Source organism: Schistocerca americana, chromosome 3, assembly GCF_021461395.2.
Source record: "Schistocerca americana isolate TAMUIC-IGC-003095 chromosome 3, iqSchAmer2.1, whole genome shotgun sequence".
NCBI lineage: Eukaryota > Metazoa > Arthropoda > Insecta > Orthoptera > Acrididae > Schistocerca > Schistocerca americana.
In genome coordinates, this window is record NC_060121.1 from 921156163 (window position 1) to 921180406 (window position 24244).

Genomic DNA, 24244 nt, shown 5'->3' on the forward strand with positions numbered 1-24244 from the left:
AGTTGTATCATAATTGTACAATGAAGCTAAATGCCTCAAGTTGTGTCGGCAACACCGATCATGGATTGCATCAGCATTTCCTCTTCCATATCTCCCCTCTCCACAACAGCCTAAAATATTCCCTTAATTCCACCACCATCCTTGGTGCGAACCATCTGTCTTTTGAACCACTTATCAATTGTTCAGTCACATAAAATGTCAGTGGGAAGCCAATGGGACAAAGTCAAGCAAGAAATTGAGTAAGAACTTGAGATAAACCCTGCCTAGGAAGAAATGTAAAATCAGGGAATTTTTAGCATTGATCTTAAGGGATCTTCACAGGGTGTATGAATTTATGGTGTAGAATCATGTAAAATATAAAAGCAGAGAATGTAAATTGAAGTTCCACTGTAATGGCAACACTGTCTTCTATAATTTTTGGTTTTATTGTCTCTTAATTTACTACATTTCACGTATTTTTGATTTTATTGCCAGCATAATTAAGTCTAGTATTGATGTGTATATTTTTTCATTATTTGTATTAATATTTATATTTTTTCATTATTTGTATTAATATTTTGCAGTATGTTTTATTGGCTGCAACTGATATAGGTTTTTTATATGTCCTGTTGATTATATATTTCTGTTATGTTTGCTAGATTTTTTTTACTTCCTTTAGTTGTTTATCTCTCTCTCTCTCTCTCTCTCTCTCTCTCTCTCTTTTTCAGGAGGGGGAACTACTTACAGTTATTAGCATAAAAATCGCATGTGTTTAACGTCACATTAGCGTCTCCTTCTATGCTGCTCTTATTCTTCCTATTTTTTATTGTTCTTCAACATTTCAATGTGGTGACATTAATAAGTGTTTCTCTTTTTGCATGGACATCCCTTGGAGCTGTTTGATACTACATTGTTTATTTTCATTATTTGTCAGTCATGAATGAAAAGGGGGAAACAATATTTTTTCACTGTGAAATCCAACAATGGAAACAGGATAGATTGCTACTCACCGTAAAGATGGCCCACTGAATTGCAGACAGGCCCAACGGAGACACTGTTACACATTACTGCTTTCGACTGAAGCTTCCTTCAGGAAAAATAAATAAATAAATAAAAAGAAAAGCAAAAAAATGTGACCACCATGACAGCATCTCTGACCAAGCTGCTGCTGCTGCTGCTGCTGCTGCTGGTGGTGGTAGCAGTCTGTGCACATGAGGTGTGCTTGCTTTTGTCTGTCATATGTGTGTGTGTTTTCTTTGCTGAAGAAGGCTTGGGCTGATAGCTCTTTCATTGTGCCTGTCTGCAACTCAGTGGGTTATCTTTACAGTGCATAGTAATGTATCCTTTTCCTGATATTGTTTTTCAATGTGAAAAATTTATCAGTATTAATTAGTAGCTTATGCTCATGAGTTTGGAAGTTCACTACTGAAATCCAATTGCAGCTGTCAAATAACATTATTTGATTGTTCATTCTGTCAGAATCTTTCAAGCCATTTACAATGAAGTCTCTACAAACTGTCAGCTATTTTCTCTCATCTGATAAGTAACTCAACAGTAGTTTTACATTTCCCATAAATAGTTGAAAGTTTACCAGTCATGCGTTGTATACCCTTACAATTATAAGTCACATATTAGTCAGTAACAACTCACTATCATTTACATAAAAATTTCTTTTTTTACATTGTGTTTATGTTCATGAAATCTTTGCCATGTTGTCCTTACGTGAAGCTGATGTTAGCCTGTAACAACTTTCTTAAACTCCTCTAACCCCAACACCACACAGGGTTCTGATATGCACAAAACATCAACCCTTCAGAATTCTACAAATCTTCTAATCAAATGAGAAGCTCACTTAGATTGGTTTTGAGTTCTCCAATATTGTTCCAAAAGAAAAAAACCAACTTTCTTTTTAAGAAAACTGTAAGGAATTTTGTCAGTCTGTTCAGTTTTAATTTTTTATAAGACGGTCTCTCGAACCTTATCCTAACCTTAAATGTTGTGTCCCTATCACGCATGGATTTTTAATTTAAGAAGACCATCGAAAACTGAGAGCTGTTCAATAGGCATTAGATAGATGTACATGGAGATTACTGCGAGACACGAAGGGGGAGGGGTGGGGGTACTCCAAGGTTTTTGGTGGCAGATAGGCTAAGAATATTTTATCTATGATTCCAAGAGAGATGACAAAACTAACAAAACCACCTAATTAAGGTGGGAAAATGACATCAGAAAACATACAGGAGCAATCTGGGTGTACATAGCTTAAGACTGTAACCCATGGGAAAGTTTGTAGCAAATCTGTATCCAACAGTGGATGTCAGATGACGATGATGATGAATTGATGAATGAAAAATGATACCAGGTTCTGCTTAACACTGTAGGTAACTAAAACCTGAACTAATTTCAAAGAAAATTCATAATAAAACTAGGACATTTCCGTGAAATAATTTGTGATACAGATCAGTTCAGTTCATAGAATGAGTTGTGACAACATTAATCAAATTCATAAATGGTGAAACATCACCATTTTCAGTAATAGTTGATGTTGTTAACACTGACAATACAGGAAACACATAACTAGCCATGGGAAAATATATTCAGTTTCGTCAAGCAGTAAGGAAATCATTAGTATGATTATGCAGACTTAACTGAAACTCATTGTTTGTGGAGAATTTTCTGTCTGGTAGTACTGATCAATAGTATTGAAAGTTCCAAATGTTGGATGAAGGCCATAGTGCAATAACCACTGACAATTTTTTCTCAGGCGTAAATACTTTCATTGGTTTAGACGCAAAAGTGATGGGAAATTGCGTATATGACTTAAATGGTCAAATTTTCACAATGCAACCTGTCATGTGGTTAGGTTCAGATCATAAAAAATAACACATAAAATGAATTTAATCAATGATTTGATGACAAACTTCTGATAAAAGTTATGGAAAGAACACTTGCAATATAATTGCAAAGCAACCAGTATAAATGAAATGTGCTCTTTCGACACAGAGGATGAAATTATGCAGAAAAAGGGCCAAAGTATGGACAGCATTTGAGATAAACCTCTCGACTCTAGAAGAAAATCCTCTAGCTAATACAGAGGACAAACTGTAATGAGGAGTAAATACATCATTACCAATACTATTGTCAAACCACACAGTGTGTTACCATGAATGGAGTTCCATTAACGTAGCACTGAGACACTTCAAGAATGAATCAGAACCAATCATCCCTCTGTAACATTGGCTCTAAAGTAACAGATTTCTTTATCCGGCAAGAATAACCACTAACAATACTATGTAAAGCAGATAACTGCACATCTTCAAAAAATATTGGAATGCTTGTACTTACTTCGCAGCACATGTACTCCTGAATGGTATATTTTGTTAATAATTGTTGAATTGTAGTTTACAGAATGACAATATAAGAAAGAAAAATTATTTCCATGTAGACTTTGCCTCCTTCAGAGAGACAGATTGAATATAATTTAATAGATAGATTCAAAAATTCACTTATCAGCTGTCCTGAAATATGACTGGAATCTTCACCCTAATCTTTGTGATGATATCCTTCACTTCAAATGTGTACTGATTGTGTGTCTGCCATTCTCTAATTTCTTTGTTTTCAAGAGCTAACATTTATGTCTCTTGTACCCATTGCTCCATTCGTGCCAGTCTGATGTAATATAACATCTAATATCAGGATTTAGGGCACAAAGTGGTAGACTACTAACAAGCTTGAAATGAAGTTAATGTACGCAGGGATGGAAATCTTTATTACCAAATGCTGGAAGAGAATGATGAAGACAAGCTGCTGGCAAGTGCTATGAATAATGTCAGAAAGAGAAGAGGCACATCATGTGAGCGGAACAAATTATAAGGGATTATAAAAAAGTAATATAGGAAATACAAAATCATAAAGAAATGACTTAAAAACAATGAAAGACAGAAAATTTTGCAAAGAGGAAAGAATCAGACATAAGAGAGCAAAAAAGTAATGCTTTGACCTAAGTAAGGCCAGAAGATAAAAAAAGCTGGGGTGGGAAGAAAAAAGGAAGAAATGTAATTGGATTAAAAGAGAAAGAAAGTACAAGGTGGCTTTAGATGGTTGGAATCAAAAGCATAAAGAGCTGTTTTACCTCTGTAATCAGAAGCATTTGAGAGGATTTCATAATGCACTAGAATAAACAGTTTCCTTATAATTATTCTTTTTTTTTTTTTATTTATCTTACAGCTCGGAACGTGTATTTAACATGCGTGGGCAATGTTACAGCAATTACATTTAGATTATTGATACACAAAAAAATTATATGAAATTCTAGCTTTCTCAACCAATGGTTGCTTCATCAGGAATGTAGATCCTCATTACCCTAGCCAGCTTCATCCTGACCCACAACTTCTTCACTTTTGAAGGCCATTAAAGGGAACAGCCATGGGTACCAGGATGGCCTCCTCGTATGCCAACCTATTCATGGGTCGCTTAGAGGAAGCCTTCTTGGTTACCCAGGCCTGCCAACCCAAAGTTTGGTACAGATTTATTGATGACATCTTCATGATCTGGACTCACAGTGAAGAAGAACTCCAGAATTTCCTCTCCAACCTCATCTCCTTTGGTTCCATCAGATTCACCTGGTCCTACTCCAAATCCCATGCCACTTTCCTTGACGTTGACCTCCACCTGTCCAATGGCCAGCTTCACTCGTCCGTCCACATCAAACCCACCAACAAGCAACAGTACCTCCATTATGACAGCTGCCACCCATTCCACATCAAACGGTCCCTTCCCTACAGCCTAGGTCTTCGTGGCAAACGAATCTGCTCCAGTCCGGAATCCCTGAACCATTACACCAACAACCTGAAAACAGCTTTCGCATCCCGCAACTACCCTCCCGACCTGGTACAGAAGCAAATAACCAGAGCCACTTCCTCATCCCCTCAAACCCAGAACCTCCCACAGAAGAACCACAAAAGTGCCCCACTTGTGACAGGATACTTTCCGGGACTGGATCAGCCTCTGAATGTGGCTCTCCAGCAGGGATACGACTTCCTGAAATGAGAGCCATCCTTCATTAAATCCTCCCCACTCCACCAAGAGTGTCTTTCCGCCGTCCACCTAACCTTCGTAACCTCTTAGTTCATCCCTATGAAATCCCCAAACCACCTTCCCTACCCTCTGGCTCCTACCCTTGTAACCGCCCCTGGTGTAAAACCTGTCCCATGCACCCTCCCACCACCACCTACTCCAGTCCTGTAACCCGGAAGGTGTACACGATCAAAGGCAGAGCCACGTGTGAAAGCACCCACGTGATTTACCAACTGACCTGCCTACACTGTGAAGCTTTCTATGTGGGAATGACCATCAACAAACTGTCCATTCGCATGAATGGACACAGGCAGACAGTGTTTGTTGGTAATGAGGATCACTCTGTGGCTAAACATGCTTTGGTGCACGGCCAGCACATCTTGGCACAGTGTTACACCGTCCAGGTTATCTGGATACTTCCCACTAACACCAACCTGTCAGAACTCCGGAGATGGGAACTTGCCCTTCAGTATATCCTCTCTTCTCATTATCCGCCAGGCCTCAGCCTCCTCTAATTTCAAGTTGCCGCCACTCATACCTCACCTGTCTTTCAACAACATCTTTGCCTCCGTACTTCTGCCTTGACTGACATCTCTACTGAATCTCTTTGCCTTTACAAATGTATGCTTGTGTCTCTGTATGTGTGGTTGGATATGGGTGTGTGTGCGAGTGTATACCTGTCCTTTTGTCCCCCTAAGGTAAGTCTTTCGCTCCTGGGATTGGAATGACTCCTTACCCTCTCCCTTAAAACCCACATCCTTTCATCTTTCCCTCTCCTTCCCTCTTTCCTGATGAAGCAACCATTGGTTGCGAAAGCTAGAATTTTGTGTGTATGATTTTGTGTGTATGATTGTGTTTGTTTGTGTGTCTGTTGACCTGCCAGCGCTTTCGTATAGTAAGTCACATCACCTTTGTTTTTATATATATATATATATATATATATATATATATATATATATATATATATATATATATATGAATATAATAGAGGGAAACATTCCACGTGGGAAAAAATATATCTAAAAAAGAAAGATGATGAAACTTACCAAACAAAAGCGCTGGCAGGTCGATAGACACACAAACAAACACAAACATACACACAAAATTCTAGCTTTCGCAACCAATGGTTGCCTCGTCAGGAAAGAGGGAAGGAGAAGGAAAGACAAAAGGATATGGGTTTTAAGGGAGAGGGTAAGGAGTCATTCCAATCCCGGGAGCGGAAAGACTTACCTTAGGGGGAAAAAAGGACAGGTATACACTCGCACACTACCCTCCCGACCTGGTACAGAAGCAAATAACCAGAGCCACATCCTCATCTCCTCAAACCCGGAACCTTCCACAGAAGAACCCCAAAAGTGCCCCACTTGTGACAGGATACTTTCCGGGACTGGATCAGATTCTGAATGTGGCTCTCCAGCAGGGATACGACTTCCTCAAATCCTGCCCTGAAATGAGATCCATCCTTCATGAAATCCTCCCCACTCCACCAAGAGTGTCTTTCCGCCGTCCACCTAACCTTCGCAACCTCTTAGTTCATCCCTATGAAATCCCCAAACCACCTTCCCTACCCTCTGGCTCCTACCCCTGTAACCGCCCCCGGTGTAAAACCTGTCCCATGCACCCTCCCACCACCACCTATTCCAGTCCTGTAACCCGGAAGGTGTACACGATCAAAGGCAGAGCCACGTGTGAAAGCACCCACGTGATTTACCAACTGACCTGCCTACACTGTGAAGCGTTCTATGTGGGAATGACCAGCAACAAACTGTCCATTCGCATGAATGGACACAGGCAGACAGTGTTTGTTGGTAATGAGGATCACCCTGTGGCTAAACATGCCTTGGTGCACGGCCAGCACATCTTGGCACAGTGTTACACCGTCCGGGTTATCTGGATACTTCCCACTAACACCAACCTGTCAGAACTCCGGAGATGGGAACTTGCCCTTCAGCATATCCTTTCTTCTCGCTATCCGCCAGGCCTCAATCTCCGCTAATTTCTAATTTCAATTTGCCGCCGCTCATACCTCACCTGTCTTTCAACTTCATCTTTGCCTCTGTACATCCGCCCCGACTGACATCTCTGCCCAAAAAATGCCCAAACTCTTTGCCTTTACAAATGTCTGCTTGTGTCTGTGTATGTGTGGATGGATATGTGTGTGTGTGCGAGTGTATACCTGTCCTTTTTTCCCCCTAAGGTAAGTCTTTCCGCTCCCGGGATTGGAATGACTCCTTACCCTCTCCCTTAAAACCCATATCCTTTTGTCTTTCCTTCTCCTTCCCTCTTTCCTGACGAGGCAACCATTGGTTGCGAAAGCTAGAATTTTGTGTGTATGTTTGTGTTTGTTTGTGTGTCTATCGACCTGCCAGCGCTTTTGTTTGGTATATATATATATATATATATATATATATATATATATATATATATATATATATATATATATAAAAAAAAAACAAAGATGAGGTGACTTACCGAACAAATGCGCTGGCAGGTCGATAGACACACAAACAAACACAAACACACACACAAAATTCAAGCTTTCGCAACAAACTGTTGCCTCATCAGGAAAGAGGGAAGGAGAGGGGAAGACGAAAGGAAGTGGGTTTTAAGGGAGAGGGTAAGGAGTCATTCCAATCCCGGGAGCGGAAAGACTTACCTTAGGGGGAAAAAAGGACAGGTATACACTCGCACACATGCACATATCCATCCACACATACAGAAATATGTCTGCTTGTGTCTGTATGTGTGGATGGATATGTGCGTGTGTGCGAGTGTATACCTGTCCTTTTTTCCCCCTAAGGTAAGTCTTTCCGCTCCCGGGATTGGAATGACTCCTTACCCTCTCCCTTAAAACCCACTTCCTTTCGTCTTCCCCTCTCCTTCCCTCTTTCCTGATGAGGCAACAGTTTGTTGCGAAAGCTTGAATTTTGTGTGTTCGTTTGTGTTTGTTTGTGTGTCTATCGACCTGCCAGCGCATTTGTTCGGTAAGTCACCTCATCTTTGTTTTTATATATAATTTTTCCCACGTGGAATGTTTCCTTCCATTATATATATATATAAAAAAAACAAAGATGAGGTGACTTACTGAACAAAAGCGCTGGCAGGTCGATAGACACACAAACAAACACAAACATACACACAAAATTCAAGCTTTCGCAACAAACTGTTGCCTCATCAGGAAAGAGGGAAGGAGAGGGAAAGACGAAAGGAAGTGGGTTTTAAGGGAGAGGGTAAGGAGTCATTCCAATCCCGGGAGCGGAAAGACTTACCTTAGGGGGAAAAAAGATTCAATCTTCTGATCACCATATGAAAGTCTGATTTGTGTCCTGTATCATAATCATGGATTTCCATATTCCTGTTTGTCACTTTTTTGTCTTTTTTCACTAATAATATTGATTGAAACATATATACTGCACAGATAGTCATAATATTAAAATTAATAAACACTTTTTGCATGAAGTTCTGTGTCTTACTTTTGCCATAGTTCTTATTACTCTTTTCTGCAATACAGATACCCTTTTTATATTGTATTGGCTGCACCCACCTCACAATACAATTCCATAAAATAGATGGGGATGCACCAACCCAAAATACATTATTTTTATTCCTTCAGTATCTAGATATTTAGCTAATTTAACTAAATACAGACTAGATGTTATTTTACCACAGATATGATCTATTTGCTGATTCCACAAAAGTCTGTCATCTATATCTATCCCCAGAAATTTACATTCTGAACAGGTATTTTCCTGAATGTCCTCATTTACAACAGTATTTTTATATCAGCCACTTGTCTTAAAATAAATTAAATTAGTTTTGTTAATATTGCCCCTCAGGTTTTCTTTTTCAAAATGTGTTTGTGCTTTTTCAACAAAGTTCTGTACCACTGAATTTAGGCCATCATTACTATGTGCCCAGCAAACCCCAGAGGTGTCATCAGCATACATAGTAATACAATGACTGGTGTCTAATACTTTTGGGAAATCATTCGCGTAGCAAATAAACAAGAAGGGGCCCAAGGTAGAGCCTCATGGCACACCAAAATTTATATTTCTTATCTTTGATCTTCTTTTTTTTTATTACCTCTCCATTATCACACACAACTTCTGTGCATTGTTGTCTATCTTTAAGGTAAGATTCTATTAAAAGCAACAGTTTCCCACTGACACCATTACAAGCAAGTTTACTTAAAAGAACACCATGATGGACTCCATCAAATGCTTTAGAAAGATCTAAAAGCACTCCTCCCGTTTTGTAACCCTCATTTATTTTCTCCATCAGACAGTGTACAAACTGTACTGCTGCAGATATGGTGCTCTGACCACTTCTAAAGCCATGTTGGAAATCTCCTATTGAGTTATTCATATTATAGTGCTCGATTAAGATTTCTAGCATTATTTTTTCAATTAATTTACCAAACACTGAGATTAAGGCAACTGGTCTGTAGTTCTGTTGTTGCTTTCTTCCCCCTTTTTTATATAAAGGTTTAACTATAGCAAGTTTCAGTTTCTTCGGAAACACACCTTCTTCAATTACACAATTTATTAGATGGACTAATAGTCTGGCTAACTCACCCTTGCATTTTTTCATTAGAAAAGGAGAAAATTCATCCAATCCAGCTGATCTTTTATTTTTTAGGCTGTCAATTAGCTGTGTTATGTCCTTGATGGTTACTGTAGCTAGCTTACAAGAGTCCCGTTCCTTTTCCTTATCATATTTAAACTGCCTCTCCTGTTTGATGCAAGTATCATTTTCTATAGCATCTATAAAGTAATCATTAAATATATTGCTAACTATATAAGGATCAGAAAAAGTACCATTATGTATACTTAACTCTATATTATTAATTTTAGTTTTTGAATCAGTGTTCCTCATATCATTAACTACTGCCCAGCATGACTTTGAGACACAATCAGAATTTCTGGTCTGTTTGCTAATATGTTCTACTTTCCTTCTCCTTACTTCCTTGTGGTACTCAAATTTATATTTTTTAAAAGCCTCTTTATATAAATCAAGACTGGTTTCTCTGTGTAGCTTATACATATACTCCATTCCTTCTTGGAGTCTTTTCACTTTTTCATCCAGTTTTACGCATTTGACTACTGGTGGTTTATTTTTATTTACATTGATCTTCTTTGCTGGGATAGTAATATCTATGTGTCTAGTTAAAATGTTTACAAATACTTCCCATTTGCTGTCAACTCCCCTTTCTCTATAAACTGATTCCCAAGATTCTTGACCCAAAGTTTTCTTTACCAAGGTGATGTTGTATTCAGAGAATAATCTTCTATTCTCATATTTTTTGTTTTGTTTAAGTTTATCAAGACAACCAATGACTAATAATTGTCCTAGATGATCAGATATGTGCCCATTTACAGTCTGTGCTGACACAACATTTTCATAATTGGTCATTACATTATCTATGGAACTGCTGCTTGACTCAGTTATTCTAGTGGGCACATGACCAAGTAGATCTTTAATATCATAGGATTGTATGCAGTCTTGTAAACCTTTGAATTCTTGGCTGTTGCTTAGTGTGTTTATATAAAAGTCTCCTAACATTATAATATTTACTGTATTGCCACCCTAGCTTAGCTTCCCCAATACACTATCCAGTGCTTCCAGGAAAACCTCGAGATTACCAGAAGGGGCTCAATATATACCTACCACAACAAGTGGGACGGATACAATCATTAACTTAATTATCACCGCTTCAAAATCTTTCTCAATACAATAATCATTAACCCATGATACATTTTCTACAGAACTTATTAGGTTACATTTCCCTACATAAGTAGCAACTCCCACCTCCTTTATGTTCTGTTCTACAGAAAAACAATGTAAGATTATACTCCTGTAACTTATAATATTGAATATTATGGTTAGTTTTTTGATGCTCTGTAACCACGATTACATGTGGAGCTAGATCTGTAACTAAGGCCTCAAATGCATCAATTCTGTTACCCAAGCCCTCAACATTATAATGTAAAAATGATACATTAGTACAATCATGAGAGGATATATCGTTGTCAAGGTTAATATTATCACACAAATTGAAAGTTTCTAAATTAGGAACACTGAGGGACTTTGTTCTCCTAAAAAATCAACAGTCTTGACATTGCAGTGAGGAATTATTTCCATTTGCTTGCTCTGCAGGCATATATAATTATCACTTCCGTCTTTCATGTGTACGACATCTGAGGTACAAGGCAGCAGATTTGAATTATTGCTTCTTGTTTCCTCAATAGCTCTGTTGATGTCAGTTGCTAGAGTATTCTTACCCAGACGATTAAGATGTAGTCCATGTACAGTGAAGCTGGTTCTTTGATAATGGTTAAGGTCCAGTAGTCTCACATTTTTTAACTTGGAGCAGAAATGTTTTAATTTTTTATTTGTAGATTGGATTTCTCGGTTCACACACGGCCATACTAACTGAGAACTTTTTAGTGGTCATCTTTATACAGAAACAATCTCGAAGGATATAATGCATACCCTTGGCTAAGATTGCTATAGGTGTTAGTGAAAGAGATGGTAGATAAAGTGTAATTAATGTAAGGCTTGAAGAGCAAGAGGAGAATGTGCAGAATAGTACAAGTCAAAGTCTGCTTGAATGTAAAACAGAAGTTCAAATTGAACAATATGGATGGGAAGATACGCTCAGTCTTCTCAAACTTGTAGCATCTCAGTCAAACTCTCAGGCTCCTTTTAAATCTCAACTCTCTGTAGCACTAATCAGTCCATGAGAAAATGTCATTCAATCTTTCACTATAGACTCTGTTCATCATGAAGAAACTTCGGAGATGTGGGGTGAGTTGAACTATACACTAACAGACTAACCTTATTTGTGACCTATCAAGACAATAATTTCAGTAATTTTTTTGGCATATCAGTAGCAGAAGCACAATTGTTTTATAAGATGTGCCATGCCAAGAATATGATTAATTATTTATGCAAGAGATGCTCAGGATCAACCATGTGTACAACCAGAAGTTTCAGAAATGATGTTAGTTCTTGAAAGAGCACGTGCACAGAATGGAAGGGCAATTCTTGTGAAACCAGGTCTCCAGTTCAGCAGTATTCATCACACAGAAGAAGACAGCAGACGCATTATGCCTGTGGAGTTTAGTGACATTATGGATAATTCTCTGTACTGTCCTCAATACAAGGACTTCCCTTCCTCTTCTCCCAATAACTCTTACAGACATAAATATGAAGTAGTGCTACAAACAATGTCAGAAACATAAGGTGTATTTGTTTTAACTTGATACAGCTAAATATCTTTAAAAAAAAAAAAAGTGTTATTTGGAAAACAAATGATCTAGGTGAAAAGTTTGTTATATTAACGGGGCCAGAGGGGGAGGGGGGGGGGAGGAGGGGAGAGGACATCTGACTGTGCTACAACTGGCCGACCTCTAACTACTTCTGCTGTATGGGCTGGGTCAACTTCATATTTTCAAATGGAACCCCCCCCCCCCCCCCCCCCCCATTTTATAGGATATTCAGATTCTAAACCAATAAATATATACAGTTTACTCAAACCAGTGTTTCTCATTCATGGTAGTTGCCTAGTAATCAACAAACAACAAGTGTGTCTGCTTTTGCAATTAAGAAGCACACATTTGATTTTACATTTCATTTACAATGCAAATGTAAACTTTTGTGCAGATGTTACTTGAAGGTTGTACAGTGCAAATAATGTGGCTAGGCATTGACATTTCTGGCAAGTAAGCTACTTGTATAGTAATATAGTCTTCTGTTCCCTTTAAGGATGATCGTGGTGAGTCAACAAACCATTGGAATGCTTGATTTTGGTGGCCACCCTCAACCCCACCATAACAGTGACTGATTTAGGTGTGTGTTTCCATCCTACCACCGTAATTCTCGCGCTGGACACTGCACGATTACTGACAGAATACAAACCCAACCATTGTAATAATGTAAAATGTCTGTGAAGTGATAGTGAGAGGCACACCTGTCCTGGTTACTCACAAAATCGACCAGCCCAGTGGTTCGAGGCAAGGGGTGTCACAAAAATCGAACACCCCAATGGTGAAAGGCAAGGTGACTCACTGAAATCAAGCACCCCAATGGTGAGAGATGAGGGGAAACATCAAACAGAAAACTATTACATCAGCATTGTTGTTCTCGGAACATGCTAAAAGTAGTTTGTAACCAGAAACTGAAATGGCGAACCATATTGTACTGTACAGTCAAATTTGCAATGCTGAAGTAAATTTCAAATCTAAATATCACCCATAAGGACACAAAGGATGCAAACTGAAAACCGTATGTAGGTTTTGATATAGAATTCAAATATGCAATGAAAATGAGGTGTTCCCATTTGAAAATATAAAAGTTGACCCTGCTCATGCAGGAGGGTTAACTAGGAGGTGGCCAGTTGTAGCTCAGACAGATGTTCCTTTTACTAATATTAACTTTTTATCTAGATCATTTTTTTCATATGATGCATTGTTTTTGAGATATTGAGTTGCCTCAAGTTAAAACAAACTGAGAAAGAAAATGTCCCATTTGGCACTGAAATCTGACCATATGCCTATGAACTAATTTCTGATCATCTATAATGATTGAATCTAACTTTGATTTCTGTGGCCAAAAAGCTTGAACATACCATAAAATCTTCATTAATTGACACTTGAGTCAAGTAAATTGCTGTTACAGATTATATGAACATAGTCATTCATAAAAAAAATTTATTCTTTTTGGTAAATGAAGCTGTATTTTGTGAATAACTTTCATTTTCTCACATAAGTTATTTTTATTATGCCAAGTATTCAAGCTTTGAAACTACATGTAAATTACCTATCACAGTTGTTAGTAATTAATTATCATTTTCAAACAATTCTATCCAATACATCCCTTAGGTTAGAGGATGTTTTGGTAATAGTGATCATATTGTTCCATCCACATCCGTCAGTTTGACTCTTTATGTTCCAGCTTTTTAACTGTATACCTTGATTGTCATTATGGACAAGCATGTAAACTACTACAGAATCATGAAGAATGGCAATTAGTGTGAGAGATATCAGCATTGTTTTCATGTGGGATGTTGCAATACAACCTACATCTGGAATGGTGCTGAACACTTCTGGAGGTGCAGTGGCCAACATCCATACAATATTCATTGTCAATAGTTGGATAAATAAATAAAAACACTGTTACAACTGCTACACAATACTGGATAAAGAACAGCTTATCTTGAAACTTTGAGCTGATTTTATTGTAGTGCAAGAATATTTAGCAATTTTGTGAGCTCCAGTAAGCAGTGATAATGTTAGGGTTAGACTAGAAGATTGGATTACATTCAAGTCTTCCAAATCAGTGAAAGATGCTGCAAGTCTGATAGGGTTTTTTCATTCATTCATCAAGTTTCATAGATCCCATCAAAAACGAGAACCTTCAAGAATGTAGAAAGAGTGAAGGTACATATTAAAAAAGACAAATAAATCATATAAACTCAATCTGCATACTGTATTAACAGTTAACTGTCACTGTATTAATTAGATCTGTTCTTGCTTAAATTGTCTAAATGCTAAATTGAGTAAATTAGAAAGGAAGCTGCTACTTTGACAAAAGTTGCTGTCTCCTCATTGTACTATATAGCTCCTGTAGCTGTTGATGCTGTTACTAGCTCAATTATTGGATTACAGTGGTATTTCTGAAAGTAATATTTTTCTACATCTGTAAATACTAAGTTCTATTTTCAGTACATAACTACTTATCGTACAGCTTTATAAAAAACAATACCACATGTCACGTAGGTAACAAACTTTTCAATTCTTGAATCTAGACATTCAGAAAATTTTCGTAAATAGAGGCCAATGAGATATTTTTGTAATTTTGTTTTGAATTGCTAAGGATAGACAAGGAGGTAAAGTCTACATGAAAATTATTTGTGTGTCTTGTAATCTGACTGTGTAAATCATAGATCAAATTAAATTGACTATCGTTATCATCAATAAAAAGCATCAAGGAGTAAATGTATTTGGAACTGATGTAAGAATTCCAAGATTCTTATAAATGCTTCTGAAATATGTTCAGTGATCTACATTACACAATATTCTTACTACTCACTTTTTCTGCATAAACACATTATTTATTTTTGTACACTGCTCCAGAATATAATTCCATAAGACAACATGGATTGGATATATACAAAATAAGCCAACACTATTATATTTTGGTCAATGCAATGAGAGATGATTCTAAGAGCATAACATGCTGAACTCTAGCCATCTCCAAAGATTTGGGTACTAAGGACAAAAGCATAAGGCAGTGCAAAGAGTCCAGAAATAGTCCTATTGCACAGGGCATACATTTTTATGGCGGAATTGTTTGCTGCTGTGAGACACAGTGTTTTCGCCATCCTGCAATCTCTTAGCATGGTTCTAGGACAAACTGATAAATCCAACCCAGTGTCGACTAGGTACTTCATGCCCCCACCCCTTCTGTCACATACAGACTCTGTGATATCGTACTGCATGTGGGTGCACCTAGGCTGGTCACAGCCGGTATTTGGGTGTGAGCAAGAGGCATGGCACTTGGTCACTTCATTGCCGAATTAGGTGTGGTACCATCAGACTCTGACATCAGCGGGGTACTGTGAAAATGGCTTCTGCTGTGTTACTGACTGTGTGAGCCACACCACTTGTCACCTTGTCTGCTGGCACTGGCGATGCCTGCTGCCCTCTTGGTGTGAGCGTGCCAACTGGTCGACCAGTGTGATGAGTGCTGCCACCAGGGTGGCCAATTTCTGATGAGGTGCTGCAGGTCAGTGTTCATTGCTGGGGCTGTGGGAGGCTTGTGTTGCTGTGGAGTGAAGGTGGCTGGTGGGGGTAAGGGGCCATTGGCAGCTGCGGATGCCATGCTTGGCACCATTGCCAGCGCATCGTGCACCCTGACCACCAGTCCCAGCAGCTCCCAATTGCATGTTGGTCTGCATCGTTGCTATGACTGCTTGCACCTGAGCGGGTAAGCTGCACACCCAGATAGCATGCAACAGTGAATCTGGGACCATATCTGACTGTGAAAGGCTCTGCAGGTGGTGCAGAAACAACAAAGGCCTGTGGTCACTGCATTCTTCTTGGCACAACAGTTGCTGTGTTCACTGGCTTCTTGGATGACAAAATTCAGTGTATCAACTCTTCGTTAAGCTGCTTGTGGGAGAACTTCATCATTGGGGCAGTTATTGTGTCCTGTACTTTGGCTGTGTGATTCTGGTCCAGGTGCCTAATGAGTGATATTATTGCTTAGGAAAACCATTTCCACTTGGCTAAACCACATGAACGAGTCACGGGGCCGAAAGGGGGGCAACCTAACCAACACACGCCCAGTGCTGGTTGCTGCACCAGCAGCAGCAGAGGGCAGCAGTGTGGTGCTGTTTTGCATATGCAAATTTTCATGGACTGGCTCTGGGTAGGCAGAGTCTGTGCACGTGGTTCGTGTCTGCAGCTCATTTTCCAGTAACTGATTAAATGCCAACAGCTCCTCTAGTGCCTTTGGAGATCCTCCGTCGTCACAATTATCCTACTGCTCTAAGTCCTCACACAAGAGTGGACACACTGAAATCATTGAGACACAAGCAAAGGAAATACACACAAAAGGAATAATGTTCAAGACCCCAATGTTGTCTGCATGGACTATGGGTGAGCACAGAAACACTCAAAAGTGAACCCACTTGCAATTCCTGGTCACTCATGCCAATTGAGTCTATCATCACGTGTTTTTGTCTACCAATAACCATGTCAAAGTCACCACTGAACCATGCAATGAGTGGTTTTTCCCACTGTGAGCTGTGCGAGACCTAGGTGAACAGCTCAACCACTGATCCCCGGAGGGTACACACTTCTCAGTGGTCAAACATGGAGTGCAGCCTAATGGTCACAGAAAGACAGTGAATGCACAACTAGCCGAGCATGCGAATGGCCTCCCATCTCAAGGATATCATTTAATTTGCGGGCGTAAGAATCATGGCGAATGAGAGACAGCTGTCCAGCTTGTGTATGTGATGGTGGGGAGCATGTGTTGAGTTCAGTCCACATGGATTGCAGCCCATGAGATCAAAGAACAGTGTGGACATCTGTGTAATATCGGCTGCTATCTCACATTGCTGTCTCTCTTTATGTTCTGCATGCTTGTGGGTGGAGCATCATTGCCAAGCTTTGGCCTAATGGTACTTCTGTACGGAAGCAGGCAAATGTCGGCCCACTGGCTGTGTCATAAACAATTGCTGTGCTGCCATCTGCAGATGTGGAAATGGTTCCCACAACAAGTGACTAAGATGGTGTCTTTTTTCATTATACGTAGACTGGTCACGGTTCCCAGAGACCTAAGTTCTGCAATTGTGTTCTGATTATCTCAAGTAGAAGATTTTGATGTTTAATGATAGCTACATTCTTTTATGATATTGGACAGTTGTGGGTGGAATACAAGCAGTGGAACAGATGAAGATAACGATTACTATGTTGGAGATGTTAAGTGGTGGTGAACATAAAATAAGAAAATGAACACAGTAACTCCTGCTTTTAGTCAGAGCACATTTCTTGAACAGTGTTTCTGTGTTTGCGTTCTCTGAAGTAGAATGGAAGTTAATAAACTATTACATTCCAGTTGTTAGTGGACCTACCTGCTGTGTTACACATTCTCGGCTGGGTAAATGGTTATCTTTACTCATTCCACCACCCACATTCTTTATATTCAAATTCTGCTTAATATCCTTTCATATGACAAGTGACTAAGATGGTGTCTTCTTTTCATTATGCTTATAGTGGCCACAGTTCACAGAGACCTAAGTTCTGCCATTGTGCTCTGCCTATATCAAGTTGAAGATCTTGATTTTCAATGATAACAACATTCTTTTTATGATATTGGACAGTTGTGGGTGGAGTACAAGCAATAGAATGGATACAGATAATCGTTGCCATATTGGAGATGCTGAGTGGTGGTGAACATAAAATAAGAAAATGTACACAGTAACGTAGGATAACTCCTGCTTCCAGTCAGCCCACAGTTCTTGAACAGTGTTTCTGTGTTTGCATCAGTGTGTTTGCATTCTCTGAAGTAGAATGGAAGTTAATAAACTATTACATTCCAGTTGTTGTTAGTGGACCTACCTGCTGTGTTATGCATTCTCTGAGGGGTAAATTGTTATCTTTACTCATTCCATCGACTGCATTCTTTGTACTCAAATTATGCTTGAGATCCTTTCATGTAGTGAGCTCCTCCAGTAATTCTGTCTTGTTTCATGAACATTATCCATTTTATATGTTACTGTAAGCTATAAACTTCTAGTGGCAGTCATAAAGAGAGAAATTAGTGTGAGCAGTGCAGTGCTTTATTGTGTGTTATTCAAGTAGAGGTAGTGCTACCCATCTTTTCCTCTAAGCTGAGAACTGGCACACACAGCCATTTAGAAGAGATCACTCAATTTAATGTGGAATTACAACAACAATTCTACATGGTACACAAGGCTAAATTCTGTACCGTGAAAAGGGGGGGGGGGGACATGTTGGTTTCAGAATTATATATCTACCCATATTAGTTTTCTTTTTGGTATTAATTATAAGGATTTGACTAAATTTATTTTCTTGTTTTATTCATAAATGTTTCAGTATAACTAAAGATAAGTTTGCTACTGAGATTACTATGTTATTGTCATGTTGTGTTATGCTGTAAACATGAGTTTACTAAACAGTCGCAGTTCATGCAGTAAGTACCCCTAAAAACACAGCTCATAGCACATAAAGAAGATGACATGGTTGGTCATTTAAATATTGTGCGTAAAGTGGAATAAAAAACTTGGCCTAATGAAGCTTTAGCAGGAAGTTTATAGTTTTGCTGCTACAGGAACAATTATTTTTTACCTAGTGCACAGATAATTCTTTTTAATGTTTTCCTTCAATATTCAGCATAACGAATTCTTTACTTACTAAAGAGATTATAAGCTTATTTGGCATTTTGTGGCATTAGATCATCATGTATTTCGTATTATTGATGGCTCAGAGCATTGAGAAATATTTCCAAAAGTCTATATCATACTTAGGCCTGATTTACTCATTAATAACTTAATGTCTCAAATTTCAGGTGCAGAAACAGCCCTAGAGAGATGTTACATAAAAAGCCATTTTCAGGACTTACAGCAGTTTCTTCCTGTATTTAGATGTGAAGAATGTGGGAAATCGTACAGGCATCAGAAAAGTTTATCAAGGCACAAGAGACTGGAATGTGGAAAGCAACCTTCATTCTTTTGTCCTAGTTGTTCTTATGTTACAAGCCAAAGATCTAATCTTCTGAGACATATACATTCTTTGCATGCAAATAACTAAGTTTATACTACTTTATATTATGCAGCTGTATATGTATGTGTAAAAGAGAGCATGTTTATGTTCACATGTGCACACATTTGTGCTTGCAGTGTTTTCATTATTCATTTATCAATTTTACCACATGTTAATGATAAAAAAAAGTTTTTATGTGGAATAAGTGTCCATTATTTCAATATATGGGGTAAATCAGAACTTCACTGACAAACTTTCGGAGATTGTTCAGGGACACCTTATGAATATTTTGGAATAAAGGACCCAAAGTCTCCATCAGCTTGTTGCAGAGTAATAATGAAATTATGATTTATTCAATTTGTTACCACAATCCTGTAATACTGAATACCCAAAATGGAAAATACACAATACAGAGTAATGCAACAACCTCCAAATGTGAGGCAATTTCTGTCACAGTGGGATCAGCTCAGCATAGTATGTTGTGCCCCTCTTCCACTGCACTCAGTGAACCCATAATGTATATTGGCCAAATCTTCAACAATAAACCTATCCATACTGCTTTATATCACTGTTAACATATGACTAACACTGCAGGTAAACAAACCTAGGACAGAACCATGCAGTACGGAATGCAAGCTTGAGGGCAAAGAGCCAAGCAGGCGTTATTGTTGTCAACAGCAAGTACTGTGACTGAATGGAACAAGCTCATTTCCAAACAAGAGACACAGTGCATACCATCAATATTTGCACTGTTGTGCACTGTTTTCAGTGCAATACAGAAACAAAGCTAATTGCGGAAAGATGCCAAATGAAATGTGATTAACTCTGTAATGAGCCACCCTAAGACCATGGGTCCCCTGTACCAAAACATTCAGATGATATCCCTGAACAACATCTGAAACTTTGTCAGTGAAGTTTTGGTTCACCGTATTATGGGTAATATTCTAGGTAGTTTTTGATTTAATAGAGATACTTTAAATAACTTTTTGTATTGTTATTAAGATTGGTTGCCATCATTAGAGTGTTAATATTGTTGCACTTCATGTTACTTGACTCTTACTGAATGCAAACATTTGATGTAGTACAAATTGTTTAGATATGCAGAATTACTGTATATGATGATGCAATAATATAAGCATTATTTGCAAACTGATCATGGATTGTTTTTATGGAATAAATCGTACTATTCCATATAATACAATGTGTCATTGCTGTGTAAAAAGTATAGTATGCCACACTGAATAAAAATGCAGGAGTATAAAGATGATGAAAATAACAGCTGTGGAAAATTTGACTAATGAAGATCAATGTTGTATTGTCATATCTAGAAACTGGTGTAAAGAAAGGGCACTCAGTAATAAGGGCATGTGTCATGAGACAAGCTACAAAAATCATTCACTATTTAGTCATTGAGTATTCATGTTTTAAAAATTCCATGAGAGAGAAAGTAAGGCCCAAGAGCAACAGGCTCCTGGGGCTGAATTTTATTTGGTACCAGCAGGAAAATTTGGTTGAGAGAACTAAATGTCTTAGATTTTAAATCATTTTATAGAAAACTCTTCATGTAACTTGTCAGCAAAATCCACAACTTTGACTTATCTTTGAAGTGCAAAACAAATGAAACTTTTCTTTGTAGGAAGATAACAACTTTCGGTATATTGTAAGGTACAGTTTGCATTCTGTAGGAGTTCATTGGGACTATAAAATGTTGACAGTAAAATATTTATTCTGCACAGTCATACACTCCTGGAAATGGAAAAAAGAACACATTGACACCGGTGTGTCAGACCCACCATACTTGCTCCGGACACTGCGAGAGGGCTGTACAAGCAATGATCACAGGCACGGCACAGCGGACACACCAGGAACCGCGGTGTTGGCCGTCAAATGGCGCTAGCTGCGCAGCATTTGTGCACCGCCGCCGTCAGTGTCGGCCAGTTTGCCGTGGCGTACGGAGCTCCATCGCAGTCTTTAACACTGGTAGCATGCCGCGACAGCGTGGACGTGAACCGTATGTGCAGTTGACGGACTTTGAGCGAGGGCGTATAGTGGGCATGCGGGAGGCCGGGTGGACGTACCGCCTAATTGCTCAACACGTGGGGCGTGAGGTCTCCACAGTACATCGATGTTGTCGCCAGTGGTCGGCGGAAGGTGCACGTGCCCGTCGACCTGGGACCGGACCGCAGCGACGCACGGATGCACGCCAAGACCGTAGGATCCTACGCAGTGCCGTAGGGGACCGCACCGCCACTTCCCAGCAAATTAGGGACACTGTTGCTCCTGGGGTATCGGCGAGGACCATTCACAACCGTCTCCATGAAGCTGGGCTACGGTCCCGCACACCGTTAGGCCGTCTTCCGCTCACGCCCCAACATCGTGCAGCCCGCCTCCAGTGGTGTCGCGACAGGTGTGAATGGAGGGACGAATGGAGACGTGTCGTCTTCAGCGATGAGAGTCGCTTCTGCCTTGGTGCCAATGATGGTCGTATGCGTGATTGGCGCCGTGCAGGTGAGCGCCACAATCAGGACTGCATACGACCGAGGCACACAGGGCCAACACCCGGCATCATGGTGTGGGGAGCGATCTCCTACACTGGCCGTACACCACTGGTGATCGTCGAGGGGACACTGAATAGTGCACGGTACATCCAAACCGTCATCGAACCCATCGTTCTACCATTCCTAGACCGGCAAGGGAACTTGCTGTTCCAACAGGACAATGCACGTCTGCATGTATCCCGTGCCACCCAACGTGCTCTAGAAGGTGTAAGTCAACTACCCTGGCCAGCAAGATCTCCGGATCTGTCCCCCATTGAGCATGTTTGGGACTGGATGAAGCGTCGTCTCACGCGGTCTGCACGTCCAGCACGAACGCTGGTCCAACTGAGGCGCCAGGTGGAAATGGCATGGCAAGCCGTTCCACAGGACTACATCCAGCATCTCTACGATCGTCTCCATGGGAGAATAGCAGCCTGCATTGCTGCGAAAGGTGGATATACACTGTACTAGTGCCGACATTGTGCATGCTCTGTTGCCTGTGTCTATGTGCCTGTGGTTCTGTCAGTGTGATCATGTGATGTATCTGACCCCAGGAATGTGTCAATAAAGTTTCCCCTTCCTGGGACAATGAATTCACGGTGTTCTTATTTCAATTTCCAGGAGTGTATTTGCAAACTGTCACAAATGATAACTAGTTTCTATCACTAAATGAACATCTTCAGATCTAACAGTAATACAATCAAACATTAATAAGTATCTATTGAAATAGCTAATATATATGAAAATATTTAAAACTGTACCTGGTTAATAACAAGTTGGGAAATTCAAACTTTCTTCTTCCCTCCTTCTCTCTCTCTCTCCCTCCCTCTCTCTCTTTTTTTAAAATAGAGCACACACTGATTAATTGGAAAATAAGAGGAACAGTACTACAGCTGTACAGCACGTCTGTAACAACATTCAGTCATTTTACTAATCCCATTCTGCAGTTTACAGATCTATGTGTCATGGATGATGGATAGGGACGGTGCGGAGAGGGGGACGAGGCTGGAAGTAGAAAGGGAAGTGGTATTAAAATGTAACAAAGATATTGTCTAAAACATATGTTTCACAAATATTATGAAAACAAAAGTTGCTACTCACCATATAGCAGAGATGCTGAATCACAGATAGGCACAACAACAAGACTGTCACAAATAAAACTTTTGGTTAGTAAGGCCTTTGTCAACAATAGGCAAACACACACACACACACACACACACACACACACACACACACGTGCACAAGTCGTGTGTGTGAGATAAGTTCGAGGCAGTGTGTATGTATGCCTGTTGTCTGTTGTTGATGGAGGCCTTACTAGCCAAAAGCTTTATTTGTGACAGTCCTTTTGTTGTCCCTATCAGTGATTCAGCATCTCTTCTATATGGTGAATAGAAACTTTTCTTTTCATAATATTGTTACATTCCATCCTGGACTTTCCATTGTTTCACTAATATTTTAGACATGAAACCAATAAGGACATTACCAGTTGCTAAACTTACTCTGCTTGATGATAAATTTTACCATTAAAAGTATAATAACCATAATCTGAAGATGAAAACAAACAGTTTGTAATCAACATTTAGCAATTTTCATTGGGTGCATTATCCAAATAGCTTAACAGTTTTAAACTAATTTTAGCACATTTTTTAGGCAATATCTTTCTTACATTTTAATAGTTTCTTAGCCACTATCCCTCTCAGCCCCCCCTACCCCCTCCCCCCAACCATTATCCATGACACATGGATCTGCATGACACAGAGTGGGATTAGTAAAACTATGGATACCACTGAATGTTATTACAAGTCTGCTATAGAACTCTTCCTGTTATTTTACAGCTAATGACTGTTCTTTTACAGACAATGTGTTATCCATTGTCATTTGTTTGTTGGGAAAACCAGTAGCAGAAGAAATTTGTAAAGCTTTGAAACCTTACATGGAAGCAAAAGCATTCCAGTAGTTAATTATAAAAAACAATACAAGGACTGAAGGTAACCACTCATCATATAGTTGAAACATAGAGTGGTTGGCAGACTTGTAAACAAGACCGAAATTGTTGCTGACTTTTCAGGCAATGTCCTTCATCAGAGCCATTTAATACCTAACACATACAAGCATGAGGTAACCACTCATCATATAATTGAGGCATTGAGTGGTTGACAAACTTGTAAACAAGACTGAAAATTTTGCAGAGTTTTCACGTAATATCCTTGATCAGAGCTATTTAATGCCAAACACATACATGCATCACACATCCAACACCCACATACTTGTCTGTAGTGTCATATGAAAATAGATATCCTTCTAGTTGATGAATATGTATGAGAGGAAATGGCTACCTCAAGGCCTATATCAGGATGT

General features: G+C 39.3%; 1 protein-coding gene across 1 annotated transcript; it reads right to left on the minus strand.

The window, feature by feature from the left end:
- Positions 1-9039: 9039 nt before the first annotated feature.
- LOC124606537 lies at positions 9040-10617 on the minus strand. Its single transcript, XM_047138522.1, has 2 exons — positions 9579-10617; positions 9040-9443 (listed from the first exon to the last, which is right to left on the minus strand). Exons 1-2 carry the CDS (start codon positions 10615-10617, stop codon positions 9040-9042), a joined length of 1443 nt encoding a protein of 480 aa, XP_046994478.1.
- Positions 10618-24244: the final 13627 nt, after the last annotated feature.

Coding starts and splice junctions, on each gene's coding strand:
- LOC124606537 (XM_047138522.1), bottom strand. CDS start 10,617: ATGTTAGGAGACTTTTATATAAACACACTAAGCAACAGCCAAGAATTC. Junction 9,444..9,578: donor AAATTGTGTAATTGAAGAAG/GTGTGTTTCCGA, acceptor AAATAATGCTAG/AAATCTTAATCGAGCACTAT.